This window comes from Amphiura filiformis, chromosome 1 (genome assembly GCF_039555335.1).
Source record: "Amphiura filiformis chromosome 1, Afil_fr2py, whole genome shotgun sequence".
In the NCBI taxonomy this organism is placed as follows: domain Eukaryota; kingdom Metazoa; phylum Echinodermata; class Ophiuroidea; order Amphilepidida; family Amphiuridae; genus Amphiura; species Amphiura filiformis.
The window spans coordinates 67,218,051-67,240,126 of record NC_092628.1 but is presented as its reverse complement, the minus strand read 5'-3'; the positions used below and the strand labels follow the sequence as shown (position 1 = coordinate 67,240,126).

General features: G+C 35.3%; 1 protein-coding gene across 1 annotated transcript in view; it reads right to left on the bottom strand.

Annotated features, from left to right (window-relative positions):
• LOC140151545 (sodium/calcium exchanger 2-like) overlaps positions 1–22,076 on the bottom strand; it is a 48,258-nt gene that overhangs the window by 9,066 nt on the left and 17,116 nt on the right. Inside the window, 10 exon segments of the mRNA XM_072173931.1 lie at positions 169–504; positions 2,829–2,957; positions 2,959–3,008; positions 4,131–4,448; positions 4,451–4,468; positions 4,927–5,162; positions 6,586–6,764; positions 9,100–9,332; positions 17,231–17,272; positions 19,060–19,083. Coding sequence (XP_072030032.1) covers positions 169–504; positions 2,829–2,957; positions 2,959–3,008; positions 4,131–4,448; positions 4,451–4,468; positions 4,927–5,162; positions 6,586–6,764; positions 9,100–9,332; positions 17,231–17,272; positions 19,060–19,083 — 1,565 coding nt within the window.

Sequence of the window (22,076 nt, the reverse complement as noted above, 5' to 3'; positions counted from 1 at the left end):
CTGTTTTTGTGCCTACAGTGATTTCCAGTGAATTGTGACTCGAGGCAAAATGATACAACTGACTCAAGTGATATCTTTGACTCGGGTTAAAAATGAGGCCAAATGACTTAGCTTGACCTAAATTTTGGTTGTTTCATACAACTCTGCTCCAATATTGTTTCAACTTACCCTTACTCTCCAGTAGATAGCAGCAATGAGCCATGGCATACCCAACCCAAGGAACACATTGACAGAATTACTGCCGGTAACATTTCCAATTGAGTTATCTGCGGTTCTCTCGTTAGTAGCAGCCGTCTTACTAGCAAACAAATCTGGTAAACTGGTTCCCAGAGCAACAAACGTGATGGCCACAATGCTTGGGTGAAGTGAAATCAAACACCCAAAGATGGATGCCAAATCACTGATGAGTGCTGTTACTATAGCAATAAAACACAAAGCTCCAACAAAGGTGATCCAACCGCCAGAGTTCAGGAATGATGGTGGAGGTATGCATGCAAAAATCACCTGATACATGGAGAAAACAAAAAAAATGTAGTTTAGTTAAAAGCTTGAATGTTTTTTTATCACACATGACAAAAATGTGATTTTCTATGATCTCCTTCATCTATTGTAATCTGACTGCCAAGTTTACCAGTTAAATTATTTTAAAAACCATTTAATGAGACCTTTAAAAATGAACTCTTTTGACCTCTTTATGATATGTCAGTGAAAAAGGTTCCTTTTATTATAGGTTAGTGAAAAGGGTTTTTTCTTTATGATAGGTCAGTGAAAAGGGTTCCTTTTTATTATAAGTCAGTGAAAAGGATTTTTTTCTTTATGATAGGTCAGTGAAAATGGTTCCTTTTTATGTTAGGTCAGTGAAAAGGGTTCCTTTTTATTATAAGTCAGTGAAAAGGGTTTTTTCTTTATGATAGGTCAGTGAAAAGGGTTCCTTTTTATTATAAGTCAGTGAAAAGGATTTTTTTCTTTATGATAGGTCAGTGAAAATGGTTCCTTTTTATTATAGGTTAGTGAAAAGGGTTTTTTCTTTATGATAGGTCAGTGAAAAGGGTTCCTTTTTATTATAAGTCAGTGAAAAGGATTTTTTTCTTTATGATAGGTCAGTGAAAATGGTTCCTTTTTATGTTAGGTCAGTGAAAAGGGTTCCTTTTTATTATAAGTCAGTGAAAAGGGTTTTTTCTTTATGATAGGTCAGTGAAAAGGGTTCCTTTTTATTATAAATCAGTGAAAAGGATTTTTTTCTTTATGATAGGTCAGTGAAAATGGTTCCTTTTTATGTTAGGTCAGTGAAAAGGGTTTTTTCTTTATGATAGGTCAGTGAAAAGGGTTCCTTTTTATGATAGGTCAGTGAAAAGGGTTCCTTTTTATGATATGTCAGTGAAAAGGGTTCCTTTTTATGTTAGGTCAGTGAAAAGGGTTTTTTCTTTATGATAGGTCAGTGAAAAGGGTTCCTTTTTATGATAGGTCAGTGAAAAGGGTTCCTTTTTATGATATGTCAGTGCAGTGAAAAGGGTTCCTTTTTATGATAGGACAGTGAAAAGGTTTCTTTTTATGATAGGTTAGTGAAAAGGGTTCCTTTTTATGATAGGTCAGTAAAAAGGGTTCCTTTTTATGATAGGTTAGTGAAAAGGGTTCCTTTTTATGATAGGTTAGTGAAAAGGGTTCCTTTTTATGATAGGGCAGTGAAAAGGGTTCATTTTTATGATAGGGCTGAAAAGGGTTCCTTTTTATGATAGGTTAGTGAAAAGAGTTCCTTTTTATGATAGGTGAGTGAAAAGGGTTGCTTTTTATGATAGGGCAGTGAAAAGGGTTCATTTTTATGATAGGTAAGTGAAAAGGGTTCCTTTTTATGATAGGTTAGTGAAAAGGGTTCCTTTTTATGATAGAGCAGTGAAAAGGGTTCCTTTTTATGATAGGTTAGTGAAAAGAGTTCCTTTTTATGATAGGTTAGTGAAAAGAGTTCATTTTTATGATAGGTAAGTGAAAAGGGTTCATTTTTATGATAGGTAAGTGAAAAGGGTCCTTTTTATGATAGGTTAGTGAAAAGGGTTCCTTTTTATGATAGGGCAGTGAAAAGGGTTCCTTTTTATGATAGGTTAGTGAAAAGAGTTCCTTTTTATGATAGGTAAGTGAAAAGGGTTGCTTTTTATGATAGGTCAGCGAAAGAGTTCCTTCTTTATGATACGTCATTAAAGGTCAGTGAAAAGGGTTCCTTTTTATGAAAGTTCAGTGAAAAGAGTTCCTTCTTTATGAAAGGTCAGTGAAAAGGGTACCTTTTTATAACTGGTCAGTAAAAGAGTTTCCTTCTTCATGATAGGTCATTATAGGTCAGTGAAAAGGGTTCCTTTTTACAATGGGTCAGTGAAAGAGTTCCTTCTTCATGATAGGTCATTATAGGTTAGTGAAAAGGGTTCCTTTTTACAACGGGTCAGTGAAAAATTTCTTCTTCAAGATAGGTCAGTGAAAAGGGTTCCTTTTTTATGGTAGATCAGTAAAAAGGGTGCCTAAATATGATTGGTCAATGTTACAAGAAGGTCAGTGATTAGGGTTGGTACTTTCACATGCTCCAGATCAGTGCTTAGGGTGTGCAATTTGAGAGCCAGGCCTGCTTGAGGATGACAACACATGAAAGTATAGAGCAAATGAAAAGATGAAGATGTACATGGTTCACTTAACAAAAACTTGGTCCTATATATAACCCTATGGGAAACCATGGTAACCAACATAGTGTACTTCTGGCTATTTATTGAAAATTGAAAACATGGCGGTGTCTGCCTTCTCCATTTTAATACATTGATAGATGATGTTTTCCAAACAGAACAAATTACCTTGAATCCAAAGGTGAAGAAATGCATAACATAGTCTATTGTGGTTGCATTCTCTACATCTCCACCGTTGACATTCATAGCATCACGGAACTGATCAGCATATGATGAATTACCAATATTTATTTTGTCTCACGTTGACATGCGTGATCTTCACTACACGATCCAAGAGACCAGAGTAATCTGATGACACAAAAAACAATAAAATTTGATTAATGAGTAATAAGTTGTTCATTCAGTATTTAGTTTCCTTGTTACAGCCATAATACGACAGCTTTTCTTATTTTCCAAAATTCTCAATCTTTATTGATCAGTACAGCAGGGTTCCTGTAAACATGCATTGATGCATCCAGAAGCATTTTATTCAAGAGCTTAATTTAATCATAATAATTGATCAAAAAGTCTCCATTAATTTTGCTTTTTGAAAATAATTTAAATCCCAAAATATTGACCAACCTGCTGAACATTCAATAATGAAACCCTCATAACTTTTGATGTAGTCACTTCTTCACTGTCTATTGATCACATGCCTAGTTGGGATGAGACTAACAACATGGTGTGCAGTGCATGTATCATTTTTTACTATTTCTTACAAATTGAAACTGAGTATTACTATTTATTTTGTTTAAGTTTATTTTCCTGAAAATTGCATATATTCAGTAATTATTATGATTAAAGACCTATTCAGTGATCCCAGCGCAAGTGTAAAAAAAATTAAATTGTTTATAAATTGCTTAAAAGTAAAGGATAAGTCATTCAAATTGTCATTTGGTATTTTTGAAATGACAAATTTGGCAAAAAACAAAGAAAACAGCAGTACTGACGGAGTTGAAGCCCCATTCAAATACATGTAGCATCTAAATTACAGATTTGTGTAAAATGTCTTATTGTCTTAAATACACGGCTTTCAGCTGAACTACTCGCAGGCTATGTTAGCACATCTATGACAATGATAAAGGTACCAAAATCTGAATTTTGATGATTTTTACGATCGTCCGGATGAGTAAATCACTGAATAGGCCTTTAATAAAAGCAATTTTAGGCCTTTAATAAAAGCAATTTTAAAAACAAAATCAAAATGATTTTACATTTTTTTTTGTATATTTATAGTATCTATATTAGCACATGTTTAGCACCAACAACATATTAATATAACAAGTGCAGAAATATGAAAAGTTAAAATTTTTTTTTTTTTACTAGGCACATAATTGTATGCATTTGCCACACACTGTTCATCCGCTTGGATGCACGGAGCTGAAAGCTTAACGGGAAGCCTGCTGAAAACATTTTACTCGTACCCCTTACCATCATCATTGATAATTGTCACAACAGTTTTCTTAACTCGTCCCAATTTAGCACCACCTGTAGGATCTGACAGATCAACTTGGAAACTCTCATCTTTCTCATATTCTTGATCATCAATGATGGGAATCTCTAGGTTCTTCTCACGTTCGCCATGCTCAAATACTAAAGTGCCAGTACCACCGATGTAATCTTTTTCATGGACGGCTTCCATGTCTTTTGTGGTCCATGTGACTTCAATACGTCCATCGCAGCCATCATTTCGCACGATTGGAAGAATAGCATTGCCAATACTTTCTTTGACCAAGAAACTTGTCTTGCCAATTCCAAGATTCCAGGCTCTGTATAGAAAAGACGATGATTGGTATTTAAATTTTAAACATTTCTAAAAATGTCATTTGTAAATAACAAAATTGAAATTTCCTAATTAGGTGACCAAAAACCTGGGCCAAAAACATACCCTGTTTAATGAGCGAATGAACTTTTCAAGGTCAGGATTTCTTAAGGCTAAAATGACCCTAAAATATCACTGAAAGCATGAAAAATCTGGCAAAAAAATTGATTTTTTAAAACATTTTGAAAATGTTTGCCAAAAATTTGCAAACATATTTTGAAAATGTTTCGATTTTTTTCCAAAATCTTTTCAATCAAGATCAATCAATTTTGGCCAAAAACGGCTGGTTTTACATGATTTTAGCACAATTAAAAACAATATCCCCCCAAAAGCAAAATCTGACTTGGTAGGTTTGTTCCCTCATCGTTGTATCTACTTTTGTACACATGAAATGCAAAAACTTACCATCATCATTGATGATAATGACCTGCATGATGTTCTTGCGACCGAGCTTCACCTTACTAGCCTGGTTGGAATCAAGGGCCAATTTCACAAAGAATGTCTCATCTGGTTCCCACTCGTTGTCATCAACTATTTCAATTTCAATGAATTTGTGTGTCTCACCAGGCTCAAAAACAACAGCAGATTTCTGTGCGATGTAGTCAGAGGTGGCTTCAGCGGTACCATCTACAGTTTCATACCTATGTATACAAAGTATTGTTTAAATTTGGTGAAAATTAATATTTTATGTAAAGGTAATCTGGTATATTACAGTGCATATTTTGAGAAGTTCTGATAACAAATCCTGTAAAAGGAGAAACTTGAGTCGAATGGAAATCAACACCAAGTAGTTTGAAAGATGAAACTGTTTCTTCCACCACTTTAGTGTGTAATATATTTAAGAAATGCAGTTAAGTATCATTCAATGATCTTGCGACTAGAGTATACTGTATAATTTAATGTGCATGTGTTCCAGTATATGATGTGCGAGCCCCTTACCCACTGTGTTTCTGTGCTTGCTAATTTAAGCCCCGGTTTAAGCATCTGTGTTGATCTGGTACACTATGGTGTGTTGCATTGCTTACTTAGACCCACTGTGCATGGACTGCTCAATCATTTACTACTTGGTTTGAAGCCCTGTTTATCAGGGATCCCCATTACATTTATTTAGCTCAGTGGTTAGAGCATACCGCGGAATCATGGCATGTTGCTTATGGGGATCGACGCTAAGTCAGGTACCGCGTGAGCAAACTCCAAAATAGTGCAAGCATACACAAAAGAAACTTCGCGCATAAGATGAGTGATGTCGCCAGGTCTGAACGCTGCACTGGAGTAAGTTGAATTCGAGTTCCAATATGTGTGTTTATTAATCTAAGGGTTAGAGTATGTGCCCTAGGTCCTATATTCCTAGAAGGTCCTAGATTGAAGTCCTGGCAGGGTAGATATCCCAGGATTTTTTTCAGGGTCTATTCACTTCTGCATGTTATGTGAGTTTGTATTTCAATGTTTAATTTGTTCAAGTATGTGATGCATGTTTCTTCCTCCATTTTAGTTTGTAACATATTATGATATGCGTAGCATCATTCATTGATGTTGTGGCTAGAGTGCGTCTTTCACTGGTTTGGGACCCTTTGCTCGTTCTTATATATTCTCCATTCCTTGTGAGGGATGCTTGGTGTAGCCTAATTAATCATGCTATTGTAGTTTGTATTTTAAGGTGTATTCTTTAAGGATTTTTGTACACTTTAGTTTTTACTTATGTATGTGTGCTCTGTAAAGCGCATCGAGACTTCTGTATGATGCGCTATATAAATCTCTTTTATTATTATTATTATTATTATTAGAGTGTACTGTATAAAGGTGTATGTATTCCAGTGTGAGCCTCATAACCCTCTGCATCATTTGAGTTTAACTAATGTAATCAGTGATTTCTATCTGAGCGTAAGTGCGGCTGTTATGTTAGCTCCGGTTCACTGATCTAAAACTCAATTACTCAAACCTTTCTCTTATTGTAGTTTTGCAAAAGACTGAACGGTTCAGTAATCTGAAAGCAATAATCGCTCATCAGTTAATGACTGGCATATAAGTGAGCATCACAGTCTTTTTAACATACTCTGTACTTACTTGACAATGACTTGAGTACTAGTCAGACCATAGCGTTCAATGTCAATGCGTACTTTGCCTTCGTTCTCCATCACAGCACAGGAAGCTGCTGAAAATTCCACCACTGCAATCTTACCACCTTCAGACGCATCTTCCCCGGTATGGACTGGCAGTTCCTTGTTCTTGATCTTATGGTAAAGCTGCATGCAAAAGAAGAAAATGTAAAACTTAGTTAGTTTTGATTGGAATTCATGAAACATGTGGACATTACTAGGCAATTGCTAACATGCTTAACTTTATCCTCTATTTACCAATATCCAGGGTGAAGGTGAGAAGACAGTCGTAGTCTTAGAAGAAACACCTTTAGAAATTATACATGTGTCTAACAGTTTGGTTGAAATATGCCATTTATTCAATGACATATTGGTTATTATTGTTTATTTCCTTACCCTCTTCTCAGGGACTTAAAGGATAAAGCTCCCATCATACTTTCCTGCCGCTTGCCGCTGCGGCAAGCGCCAGGGCGTTTCAACCAATGACAAGCCTTGATTGTGTCCGTTTGTCTGCAATGCACGTGCGCCACGCCGCTCAGCGGCAAGCGGCAGGGTAGTATGAAACCAGCATTAGGATACATGACTGATGTGAGTATCATCGTTAGATGGGTCAGGAAAATGGCGCATTCTCATCAATGGTGTGATAAATTTGTCAACTTTCAGCTTATGCCGATGACATTACGCATGGACTTTATGTGCACATTTATTAATTTGTATATCACAACACATGCTTATTTTCCTGCATATGAATGCTTTAATAAAGCATAATGTGTTTCGTGATATTTGTTATGTATTTTTGTTCCAAATGTCAAGCCACGAGGCCTCTCGAGCATCTCCTGTATATTTCTGGTGTTTTTTGTGAAGAATGTAAAATAACGTTTTATCTTATAATACCCATGCAACATTACAGAACAATGTTACATATAGCACAATGAGTGGTAAAAATGGCAAGTTGTGTTGTACATTTCAAACACATTTTGTGATTTATGGTTGTAATACTTCATAATGCCAATTTGCTATCTACCGCTGAATAGCACCTTTACCAGTCATCATCTACTGTTGAGAGCAAAACTATTTCATCTGTTGTCTACTTGACAACACTCTGCTCAATCCATTATCAAAGAACTGATGATACACACTATTTCATTTGCTATCTACTGCTGATAGCAATATGAAGGACAAAATGCTAATTATCCCTTCTGAATATTTCACAGCTCACAAAACAATCATGATTCATTTTACAGCCATGATCTACAAGCATTACCAGTCCACTACATCCGCCAGACCATTAAAATTTGTCCCAGTCATTATGCGGCTGTTTTAGGAATGCACTGCACCAATAGAGTCATTGCTGAATGATTTGGGCCTCTAGTTGTTGAGAGAGAGGGTGACATTAACCTGTCACTTTGATTCTAGTGATTCTGGTTTTCTGACACACAATGTGAAACCAAAAGTAAATCACAGGCACACATGCACACAGTAGAAAAATTACTACATTTACCATTAGGTTTCATTACACTGTTGCGGTTTTTACATATTTCGAGGCCTTACAGATTAACTATAATGAAAACAGATCCCTGTACATCTTCTTGGTTATTCTTCTAGTTATCAAGTACTACCCTGGTTAAGGTGATGATTCTCAGTTCATTTAAAAAAAATTTTAGGTTTTTTTTACAGTTATATATATTAATTTTGCGGACTTAAATTGCATTTTATGTTCAGGCTGTTATACATGTATGTGATATACTATATATAATACAATATATTATACTTTATGTACGTATGAGGGCGTGCTTGGAAAGCAGTGCTGGTCAATAAAGTATGTTACCCTCAATAAAGAAAGATTCAACTAAACTATTGCCAGACAACTTGCTTCATAAATGGAGTTTAATAGTCACTACAGAAAATTTAGCACCACCAAAGCATTCTACAGCCTTTTATCTAGTAGGATCGTGATTCTCATAATGTTTAATGACTGCATCAATCTCAGCAAAATTAGATAATTCAGCCAAGCTCTACATATTATGGAGTGCAGCACAACTATATCAGAGTGATATGTCATCAACTGTTTCTTGAAAGTGGTGGATCAGAGATGCTGAGTATTAATGAGAAGATACATGCATGGGCATCTATTACCGTAAAAAGCATCTATCTTGTGATTGGGAAAGGTGTGTATACATACAGTCACTAGAATTACAGATCAAAAATGCACTTGATCAACTTGTAAATTGAATCCAAAAAGCAGTACATTTTTAGTGGAAAAAAACATGCTTGGGGCACAACTTAGTATAACTTGTTTAGGTAGTATTATGAAAAAATGGGTTGAGCACATGAACACTATCATACTTGTGTTCCCCCACCGGATTATATTTCAAGAATTGGAGCATGTTAAGTTTACTAATTGAAAGTGCACATGCAGTTCACAACAAAATACACCCTAAGTTGTTGCGGGAGTTATTGCCTAAAAAACTTAAGTACGTACATCAAGAATATGAGGTTCCACATTGGCTTCAATTTTCTGGCGTCCAAACATTTGGCGGGATGCGTTGACTCGATACCAACCACGGTCATGTTTCTCATGTTGCTGACATTCATAAGTGATAAGTTTAGCGATAGTGTGCTCGTCCAGGTCGGGATGTTTGCCCACCTCCTGCATGAACTCCTTGACAACTTTCTTGTCCACATTACTGGCACTCAGGAATCCCAGGTTGTCATCTAGTAAGAAAGAGGGAGTATAGAAAGCGTGAATCATTTGTGATTTCAAGTTATCTGATTACAATCTTGAGTCAGTTCTACTTTGAACTGTAACACAAAATTCAACAAAACTGATGTGATTATTTTGTTCGTCAGACACAAAACTACAATACAACAGCAAACATCTGGAAATGTAAACATATTGACAAATAAAACAATAATAACAACACATTTTGTGACAAAGTGATCAAATATGCTCAAAACTGTGTGTGAAAATTGTTCAGGAATAAGACAATATACTCAACGATGTGTTGATGAGGTTTGGATTCCATGTTCATTACATTACATTATGGGAACATGTATATTCGTTGGTAACATACACTTTCTGTGCTAGTGTAAACCAAAAGAATTGGATGCATGTTTCATGTGCTGCAGCCCAATCTGTATCCACTCTAGGGCAACACTTCCCAATGTAAATTTCACATTGCGTGTCCCATCATGGCTGACTGTACATAAAATAAGAAGACATTGTGCATGGATACAGATTGATCTACCCTATAATGGTGATGAAAGCCCTCCATGTATAATGAGCAGTGTCAAGAACAATTTGTTCCAAAACCTAGATGGGCAAACCATTGACACGATGCCCAACTACTAATGAGTAAAAAGATATGCATTGTTGAAACCTTTGCCACAGATGTATATACTTAAGTGCTTGTTCATATGGTTTTGTCTATTAATTTACTGAATAACAAATAGTAGCTTAAAGAAAGAGAAATTAAAGTCAATTTCATTTCAGAGCAAGTCAAAACTATAACACACACACACCCCCCCCCACCCCCACTCAAGATGCACACACACCCCTCCCTCTTATTCACTGTGAGGGCATATATACCATTTTCTTACACAGGTTTGACATTTTACAACAGACTGACATTTTACAACCATGGCCCTTCGTTTTTAATGCTCCTGCATATTTATGTTCGTCACCCTCTATTTAGCAGGGTCTAAAAACCTTGGATGTTCTTGTTTATTTTGTGTGTCCACTGTTATAGCATTACATGTATGTACTGATCTTTTAGTGTATATCCACGATTCACAGTGAAAATCAAAACACACACCCACCAACATTCCACACACACATTTATAAACAAGTATACAATTAGTCAAATTGAGTCTCAACATAGGTTTCAACATTTACTTGGTCAACAGTCCGTATCGTATCTATGCGCACAGGATTGCTACATAGGGTGTGGCTGTCTAGCTTCTCACACATAAATACACACCATAAATTGACCTTTGTCTCCTAAACTCTTGATTCCATCAGCCCTGACACAAATAACTAGCAGTCTAATATTATGTTACCAGGATATTGATAATATCATCTGGAAACTAATTACGGCTCGTGTTAGATTTCTATGATCATGTCTAGTGCTCATAATTTGCCAAATGTGAATTGTCTGCTAACTGTAAATGTCTAATTGATGTCTAATAGGATTTGCTATCATCATCATGCTATTAGCTGATATTTGCACTGTAATTGTTCATATTTGCATTGAGTCTCTATGCACTGACTCTATCAACCAGAAGCATTTTTATACTTCACCTGCTAAATATACAATTAATGTGAAACCAAAGATTGAGTATCTTTGGTGAAACACACTCTAATGTAAGGTAATCAAATCATCTTTCAGTTTGGTAAATATTGAAATTATGAAAACATTACAATTATGTACATAAAGTTCAATTTAAAAGTTTAATGTGAAACACAAACTGGTATAAGATAATCAAATCATCTTTTATTTTGTAAATATTTAAATTCTGAAATATTAAAGGTATGTACATATTGTCTTTGGTTTTGTGTTTCTAAGTAATAGTTACACATAAAAAGGCTTTCATTTATTTCAAAATATTAGTAGTTTCAGGTTTTAGATTTTTTAAATCTTTAAAATTAGATTTCCCTCAACATGTAATAATTGTGGTACATTTTGTACTTTTGATCAAACAAGAAATTATTTTATTTTTGTGAAAGATTAATGGTTCCATTCCATCCATTGGCCGGGAACAATCCATCTTTCACCTCATGATTATATTTCGAACATCACACTCATGGACAGTGAATATCTGTACAATATAAGAGGAAATACATGCATGTTTTCTGACTACTGTGATTTAATCACAAACACGCAGGGGCGGACTGGCCACTGTGGCGTTGTGGCGATCGCCACATGGGCCGCTTGGTTCTGGGCCGCTCAGGGCCGGTTGCTCAAAAAGAAGAGAAAAAGAAAGAAAAAGGAAAAGGAGAAGGGAGAAAAAAGAAAGAGAGAAAGGAAAAGAAGAGAAAGGAAGGGAAAATAGAAGAAAAGGGGAGAGAATGGGGAAGGAGTATCTTAAGACATAGGCCCTAGGGCCTGAGGCATAGGTCCGAGAGCCGAAGGCGTAAGGCCTAAGGTATAGGCCCTAGGGCTTAAGGTATAGGCCCTAACACTAAGCTATTATAGGCCGGCCACTGTGAGGCCTACACCGTCATGGCATCACCTACAAATGGCCTTTTGAATCAATTCTCTAGAAAGTAAACACAGCAAAAGGCCAATACTCTAGATGCGATACAGTAAAATTTTTAAATTTTAAGCCAACAGCAAAATATTGGGCTGGCTGTCAATGGAATATTGGTATTTCATTGCGGCTGCGGAATGAGGCTAGGGCCGGTATGGGCATTTGGTATCAGGAGAAAGAAAGGAAAAGAGAAGAAAGGTGGGGGATCATTGAGGGGATGAGTAATATAAGGGCCTACACAGTGTGCCCGCTGTTTGTCTGCATAGTGATAGGGCCTAAGGCCTATAGAAATAGGGGCTGATAGGCCTACAAGCACTCGACTTTCGAAGTGACGGGGATGTGCGGACATGTTTGAAACTATACATGCTATAGGGGTCTTTTGGTGAGAGCTTCAACGCCATATAACCAAGGGGTCATTTAGTAAGGAGGCCTCAAAAGGGGGTTCTTTCAGTGAGACTGGGTCAAAACTTGGGTTAAAATATAAAAGTTGACAAATTTTTGATAATTGTTTTCAAAAGTCATCAAAATGGGATTTTTTGAGAAACAATGGTGAAAGACTACCAGAAATTTGTCAAAATTCTTTACAAAGGAGGTCTTTTTGTGACAGGAAAAGGAAAAACAGGGGTCATTGAGTGATGAGTTCAGTAATTCAGTAAAATAAAAAATTAAAAAGTGGTCATTGAGTGAGAGGGAGTTGAAAAATGGGGGTTAATGTGGGTTGTGGCCGCACTGCACTGCACGCACATCGCTTCACTCATTTTAGTGAGTGCCCCCCTCCCGGCCTTTGGCCCTTTTGGACCACCATCAGCTGTAAAATCTAGCACGGCTAGACCATCATTCGAAAACCTCTGGGCTGGGGTGCTCCTTGTAATGCAGGGATTACATTACATAATACTTACAGCCACATTACTCAGTTCAATACTCAAACCAATTTCTTTGCCTTTTGATGTTTCAACTTATAGGCATAGATCCCGGGGATGGGGATAAATCCCCCAATATTTTAAAAGGGGATGGTCCATACAAGCCCCCCATGATGACACCTGTAGGCCTATGTGAGTTTCTGACCAAATCAATCTCATATTTGGCCATTTTAGCCTAAAAGTGTCAATTTTTTCCGCTTGCTGAATTTATTCCATTGCATCATCACCAGTTTAGCTTCAATATGCCAAAAATGTATAATAATTTCAAGCTTGTTTGTACAATAAACTTATAATGTCGCCAAAAGGTGCTATTTCAAGAATATTTTTCCAACCCCAATGTCAAAAACAAATCTACGCCACTGTGGAGTTTTATAGCTTTTATCTATGAAATGATCAATGCAATTTTTGCCAAAGCTCACTACCATTCGCTAGATGCTGTGAACTACCAAGTCGCAATAGTTTTAAAAAGTTGCTATTAACCTTTACCCAGTAGGCCTAAACAATTTTTAGCATTTGTCTTTTAATGATTGAATATACTCACGATATGATAACACAGTTCTGCAAAGATGTAATTCTATATGTGTGCAAATGACTCAAAACATAAAACATGCACACTACTTATAAATTGAATAACTATTGGTTTGATCTTGATTATTGCAAGTGAGTGACAATGGATAAAGAATATTTCAAGTCTGTACAAATGGAATTTGGCTTCAGAAATCGTTGTCAAATCCGGGCTTCCTGACCCCTAGAATAGCTAAAACCCTTAGTTGTCCGGGGCTTCACCCTGGACTCCCACCAGGGCTTTGCCCTGGACCCTACCAGGGGCCTTACGCGGCCCCTGGACCCCATCAGTGCTAGTCGCTACGCTAAGCTTATTGGCTGCGCCTATTTGAGTAATAGGGCGGTTCTTGATAAATTTGCCACGGCCGCCTAAAACCACCAGTCCGCCCCTGCAAACACGTATACCAAGTCAATTTCAATTTGATATCTAATTGCTATTCACTTCTCATCATAATTACACATACCATCACTAATTTGTACAAAATAATATCTGCTATCATCTATAATATCATTGTCCTTTCCAATAAAGTATAACAGAGTTTACCTCATTAAGTCTAGGGAGAATATATGCCACAACAGGAGGACGTATCTGCCTAGGGTGTGGATGGCGCATTACAGATGGTAGAGCAATTTAATGTTACTGCATATTATATTTATAGATGGAAATTAAATGACATGTTATGCATATGAAAGGACAACTATAATAGCTGATCACAGGAAATGATATGCAGTTATAGTGTTATTTAAAAATTATCAACAATGTATTTGGCGAAAAATATATCGAAATAAAATATATTATGGACAATCAGTGTTAATAATGATTAAAATGTGTTTATCACAATTGAATATGACAAGATATTACTACTATTCCTCCTTGGTTGAATTGCCAATTCAAAGGTATTATTTCTCCTTTGAATTACCAATTCAAATCTCCCTGTGAACGAACACACTCACATCTTGTATGCTAATGTTTTACCACTTGCATAATTGAAACTTGCTACCTCGCTAAGTCTCATTAAAGAAACAACAAGGTGGTATGTATTGCATTATTATGCATACGATGTCATCTCATCTTTCTATCAAAGGTAGAGGTATAATATTAGGTTATTATATTACAGTCATGAGGGAACTGAATATACTCATGATGGCTTTCATGTAGTCAAATCATAGACGGGTCAAATTATGTTGCAAACCTACCTGTCATTAGAAAACATGAACTCATTATGGGTATGGGATGAACTCATTATGGGATGTAGTAAAATATCAGAAACACCATTTTATCCGAACTTTTAAGGGAAAATGGGATATTTCTTGCGGAAAAAAATTGAAAATCTTTTTAAAGTAAAACTAAAAACACTTTTTTTTTTTAACATGAAGAGAGTTATTTTGGGCACATTGGTGGACAACCATTAAAATAATTTATACTTGGGTATCAGTTACAGTTTCCTACTAAAATATTGCACAATCTTTGGATCTGAATATGAGTCTTCAGGGGAACTGGATGCGAAATTTGAAACAAAAAGTTGTAAAATCTATGGGTGAACAGTGTATTCATATACATTCTGTGCATTTTCTCAAATGCCCGCTCAAATGCTGTCACTTTAATAATTATGGATGCATGGTATTCAACGTCTGAGTACATAAATGAACATGAGTAAATGCAGCGAGTCTGTGAGGAATTGAATGAATTAAAGCTTATGGTGTTCTGGGAGCTCAAATCTAAATAATCGTTTAGGAGTGTGTTACACCATAGATAAGGAAATACTCCTTCACTATCTTTGGTTACATTAATGATTTGCATATAAATGCTGCATGTGATTTAGAAAATTCAGGAATTTCTGATCTGATATCTTCAAAGAAGATGACTAAAATGTAATCCTTTTGAAAATCAGAACAAGTATTCCTTTAAAAAAATCTGTTTATTGAATTTATCTGTAAAAGGCAAATATTTGAAATTGATGAATTCTAAAACAACAAATGTACATAGTTTCAAATCTCCAAAAAGATAAATGGCAACTAATGTTATGGCATCTCTTTCATCTAGCAGCATTATTGCTAGCTGATTTAATATATCTTAGTTGTATTACAAGGAGGTCATCTTCTGCTCATAAACCCAACAAAATTGACATTTAGAATTAAATGTCAATTGACATTGAAACAAATCTTGAATTGACATGTCTAAATGCAGCTAAGGTTTGAAGTTAAGATATTGATTGGAGGAATGAAGGGCAGAGTTAGTTCAAAGATCTGATGATCTTACATTTAATTAAATGTTTCATAATGGAGGTTTATAAACGAATAGCATTGGGGCAATGGCATTGTGGGTATTATTGCCAAAGGCATAACAATAATTGTGCCTGAAATGAATACCATATGCATCAAAACATTCCGTGGTTGTTTTCTATTCATTCTGTTATTGTTATTCATGTGTTCCTTAAAAATATGATTTTCCTACTTGTTGAACTCTCATAGTCATGCAACCAGGCATTATCAGTTTTCCTTGTGCCTGCTCAACTAAATCACATGAGCTGTATATCGCTCATTCTACAAAATCCGGTGCCAATAGCCTTTTTTCCATTCTTTGGTCCACAAACACTTTGTTGAGCATTTAGGGCATCAAATATGTTGTTTTTCTGGTAGAACTCAACAAGATCTACATGGACATATATAGTTTTCCATACTTTAAATGCTTTCTTCAGCCTGATTAACCCTTGCAAAGGCTCAAAAATCGCTTAAAATGCGTTTCCACTGCTCAAGTGTCACATCTAACCCTGAATATTTTCTTTGAATAAATGCGATTTCTTTACATCTTTGTTGTTTTTTAATTAGATAATGCACCATCATATTGTTTATCAACATTTTTTTTTAGTGATTAAAACGTCTTTGTGTAATTCTAAAATAAATTGCACTTTCCACCAAAACACTGTGAGCTACGTTACCCCTTTTTAACACACGTTATTGGAAAGAAGTAAAACAGAGGTATCAATGTAATTTGCGGTTTTTGAAAGGAAACACTCATAGGTTTTTAAAAATCACAGTAAAAATCGTGATGCTGTAGCATTTTTGGCATAGAAATGTTGTCAACATTGAAATTTCAACCGACCATGTTAAGATTGGTGAGCTACGTTACCAGGATTCTATAGTATGCACTTGTATTACATGTACTTCCTAATAATATGTAAAAGCTACCAGTGGTCGAACCCCATTTATATTAGAATTAACCGACATAACGTTCTAACGTTCGCAAATCACATCAAAAATATTAAAAACCCGTGAACTACGTTACTGTGAGCTACGTTACACACTCATTTACGCATCTTTAAAACTTCTATGAAATGGTGAATTCAGGTTTGCTTTTTATGACCTTGGATTGAGTAAAACCAGCCCATTTTGTAGCCGGTAACATAGCTCACATTACATTGAGTTTTAGTGTTAAAAAACATCATGACCTCCTGAAAGAAAAATATGCAAGTGGTGTTGGCAATATTTTACATATGAAAGTAGTGATACATTTCCTCTTAAAAAACACAAAAAGCAGGTGTTTTTGAACAACTTTTATTTTTTCAATTTTTACAGTGGATTGGCACCCGATTTGGTAGAATTAGCGATATACAGGTAATTGGTGGTAGGTAATGGTGGTATATGTTATTATTCATATGATATTTATATTTTAGGTATATTAAAGTTGTTAGTTGCACTTCAAATTCAACAGCAAGCACATAACACAATCGCTGCAGCATTAATAAAATGTTTCGATTAAGCTGAAACATGTTAAAATATGAATGATTATGCTGAAATTATTTCAAAGCAAACATGTGTTAAGTGATACTACATATATGTATAAAGCACACAGAACAGCAGTACACATCAAACTCGTACATTGTTTGAAAACTCTTGCAATAGCACCACCATCATCATCATCTGTTAAAAATAAAAAACCATGCATGGTAAAAATGTGCAAGCCAACAAGCAATTAAAACTACAGCGTATATAATACGTAGCACAGGGCTGTTTACCAACATGTATATTTAGAAGTTGGCAAATGACATAATGTGATTTCACCTTACAACCCTGATATTTTGGGATGTTCAACATGATCTATCATGGGTCCTGAGCCATTAGGAATATCAAATTCACATCCATTTGACAGTAACGTCATATTTATCTGCACAATTCTGACCCACTGTGATTCTGACACTTATGAGTAAAACTACAACAATTGCAAGTATGTTGCTTTAATCATGGACTGCTTTAATATAAATACGGGTTACAATAAAATAGTGCAACATTGTTTACTTGAGGATGGGCAAAGCTGAGTCCATCTACCTCGGATCCAAATAAGCTGTAACTTAGGGCAGAGTATCTGTGCTTAGAGTTGCCATATATTGCAATGATTCATGGCATCTTCATGCTTGTACATCTTTCAAATATTAAACTCTAAAATATAAAACTGTCCAACATATAGTCTACTTATTTTTAAAAGTGTTCTCTTATACTTCTTATAGTAATTTCATTCTTTATGACAAAAACAAAAATTGCAGAGTAAAGGGAACTGAACCCATATAGGCAGCATGTTGAAAATCCCATGCATTATTTCACCGAAATCTAAGACACACTATACTAAATGTAAGGTGTACATAAATTATACTCCAACCAACTAATTTTACTTTAAATATTTTTTGAACTTCCAAAGGTTCTTAACGATAGAAAGACAGTTTCTAAATTCTTCTATAACATTAGATTATTTTACAATAACTTCACATTTATTAAAAGTGCAGTTTATGGGTTAGCAAATTGTACTTTGTACAATAATTTACATGACTAACTATAGCCACAAACATAGAAGTATAGGCCTGTAATTGTGGAAGAGGTACACAAGACTTAGCCAAACATAATACAAATTCTAGCCTGACAAGAACAAGACCTTTGTGCAAGATTAATTAAAAATTATAATGATGTATATTCTTAAGTAGCAGTGAATGTATATAGAAAGCAAAATTAAACTTCTACGCTACTCAAAATTGGTACACTCATGGCAGCACTTTCACCGGCTCAACCGGCATCTTCAGCGGATGTTATTCAATGAGTACCACTACACCTTCTTGTTTGATGTCACCTACACCGTCCTGTGATGTAATCAGATGTGTCTCAACATCACTGGCATAAAAAAATCTTCAGAGCAATTACATCCACTGAAGATGCCGATTCAGCTGGTGAAAGTGCTCCAGTGATTTTACCAAATTTGAGTAGCGTAGAAGTTAAATTTTGCTTTCTAATCCAAAATTGTTTGTTTAATTGATGAACACAAATGAGGTCAAGTACAAACCAGAGAAGACTTTTTTATATCTTCACATTGAAAAAAAATTGAATAAGCTCATGTACGGTATCCCAAATAATTCCTTTTTGTTACAGGCCTATCTTCCATGCAGCTAGCTGTTTCTTTTTGTAGTGTAGTTTTAAACATTGACTCTATAACTAAATATACATTGAAAATATGAATTACTAAAAGAAAGAGTAAGTGAGAGAAAGAGAAGGTGAGGGAGAGAGATAAACAAAGCAAAATGAAGGAGAACGCAGAACTTGGATGAAAAATTAAAGAAAGAAAATTTTCTTGTCCTATAGTTATTTCTATCTGTATAGTTAAATGGTTATCCAAGCATTTAAATATTTATATGACAAAGTATAAATTAGCTTTCCCATAACTGTACCATATATTGTACCGTTAGCCTTATCTGATTGGTGGTTATATCATCATAGATGACCAATCAGAGCAAAGCATGCAAATGAGTGCAATTTGAATGTCATAAGCATGCATGTGACATCCAGTGGGTGGAGCATGCAGCGACAGCACAGGCAGGGTGGTGAGAGCAGTGTGGTGATTGGTTCATGTGTAGTAGAAGCATCAGTTCCAAGACATTATTATCCAATATGGAGAAGTTTTTTAAAAGAAAGAAAAAACATAAGAAAACAGTTAGATATGATGATATTAAAGAAATATTTAAGTCCATTTTATTGGACTCAGTTATTAACTGGACCTTGTAAACCTTACACACAGGTTTTTTCAATTGTGGCCATTATATCTACATACACCCCCACAAATACATACCACACACCCCCTGCATACACACCCACACAATAGCACCCCACTCACACCTGTAAAGTGATCACACATGTAATTGATTGCAATTGGTATTTGCACATTTATCAACCACTAGTAATACACAATCTGTATGTATATTGTATAATATTAGCTTAATTCTTAATTGTTGCAAATTAAGTTCTCCTATTAATTATACAGAATATACAAAGTTAAAGACATACTTCAACATTTTGAGTGTAATTGTCAAATATCAATAACATACAGGCTTCAAAATATATATCGTTGGAAACACTTGGGCCTTTCTTTCAGCATTTCAAAACTGTAATAACATAAATTGAAACAGTTCCAACTTGTCAGTCTATCACAAAGCTATATTGGTGTCCCATACACCAAACCAAAGTCAAATAATGTGATGTGAAAGTAAAGGGGCAGTGTTGTAAAGCTAGCCCCAGTTCAAGTGTCGGACCCGGGGTGTCGGACAGCAATTTTACCAATTTTTGATATATCAGGATAAAGTCAGTAAAATATATGTGTTCTTTGCATTTGAATGTTGGGCTCCAGCATTCTAATTAACCTATAGTGGTTAGCTCCAGAAAGGAAGTGGTGGGTTCATCCACCCACCACCGTAGCTAGCTTCACTCTAAACCTCTGGGTCTTTAGGTGCAAATATATTTGACCGCCCCCCACCACTCTTTACAGCAATCACCATCTTATCCAGAGAGATGTATGTGATAATATGCAAAATGATATGACACACATCTACAGATATCAAAACACACTATTTTGATTTTAAGCATTTGCCTGAAGTGCTTACAAAAATATATAAACAGTGATGGGTTTGCATTTCTTGCAACAGCACATAATATACAGCAATATTAATATTATTATAATTTATCTCAACTTTTCAGTTTTAAATTATTATAATTATAAAAGTGGAACATTTGCACCATGGATTATTGACAATTTCTTCAATTTTAATAGTCACTGCCATCCCTAAAAGCACAAATCTGATCAAATATGCAACACAATTTGGTCTTATTTGCTCAGTTTGTTCAGATCTATAGCTATAACTAGCAGTGACTAGTGTAATACAAAATAAACCAGTATTGATTAAACACAAACATCAATGGTGGTTAGCGAACATCTATTTTCATTTCATCAATATTATATTGATGAGAAATGTGTACATTAAAACATCAATCAATTCCAGACGAAAGAGCAAATTGTATTTTTTATGCCAGGAAGGGTCCTGAAGTTCAGCTAACCATGAAACTAGTAACTACAGAGAAGAGGGGGGAAACAAAAGAACTCCCAATTGACTGAAAATCACAATCATAATAGCTGTTAGTTATGGTTCAGCATGGCAGCTGTCTGCCAGAAATGAAACCAAGCAATGGATGTGTAATTGTGTATATTTGAAATAATGCATTGAAAAATGATTTATCACTTTAAAAAAAAATGTACTTCCAAGATTGTTCTAAAAATAGATGATAAGACATTGGAAACTCGTGTTTGAAAGAGACATCAAATCAAGCCAACTCTTCTAACTTTTCCACAATTTCCCATTTCTTTCCTGCACAATGTAACTCTACATTGAATTCAGGAGACTATTATATTACCATGGCAACAACGAAAAAATAAAAAAGAGTAAAGTTGTCTAGACCAAAAATAAATGGATATTTTATGCATTTTCTCTTTCAATTAACTCTCCTTATATAGAAAATCCTGCTTTTGACATGCATTAGCATAGCGATATCGCAGTGTAATAACTGTGCAGCTTGATTTAAGTGTTTAATTACTGGCGACAGCAAGAACATAAAACTAGAGTAGATGACAGACCCTTGAGAATTTCACATTTATATATCCAAAGATGCACCATAGCTATCAGCGTGTAAATTTAAAAAAAAAAGAGCTATCAAAATCAAATGCAATGAACTGAAATAGATTCAATATCATGCTTGAAGTGATTCCGACCAAGGATATTAAAAAAAATTCTTGTCTCATATGACCTATACTGACTTATCCTATAGGTTTGCCAGGAATTTTTAAGTGCATATGAATGCACAAATATTTTTAATTGTTCCAGTTAACATGTATCATTCTATAAACTGTTAAACCATTAGTAACAGCTGGTAAACCAAATACCCCATCACTCTCTAGCAAGTATCCTGTATCCATGACAACAAGTTTTATACACAGCCTGTCTCCGTAGCAACTATTGTTTATATCACAAGCTTAAATGAAATCACCATTTCTTTCCTCAACAACTTTGACTAATTATGCTTAAATTAGATTATACTTCTTGACGCCTGCCAGTTTCAAATCTCAGCCCAATTATATAATAGTCATCATCTTCATAAATGTGCTGTCATGTCGTACATGCAGAGCAGTATACAAACAACATTTTAAAAGATTTTTGTGCAGAAGGGTTCAAATATTTAAGCAGTGCCATAATTAGACTTTTGAACTGTAGGGGACAGCCAAGGTAGGGGTAGGGGTGGAAAATGAGGGTCAAAATACAGATCCTCCATTGAAGCATGTACACACTATCAACTCATGGGGAGGGGGGATCATACCACTGAATTTAAGCATAGTCAACTGGGGTCCAGACTTGCATGGTGTGCC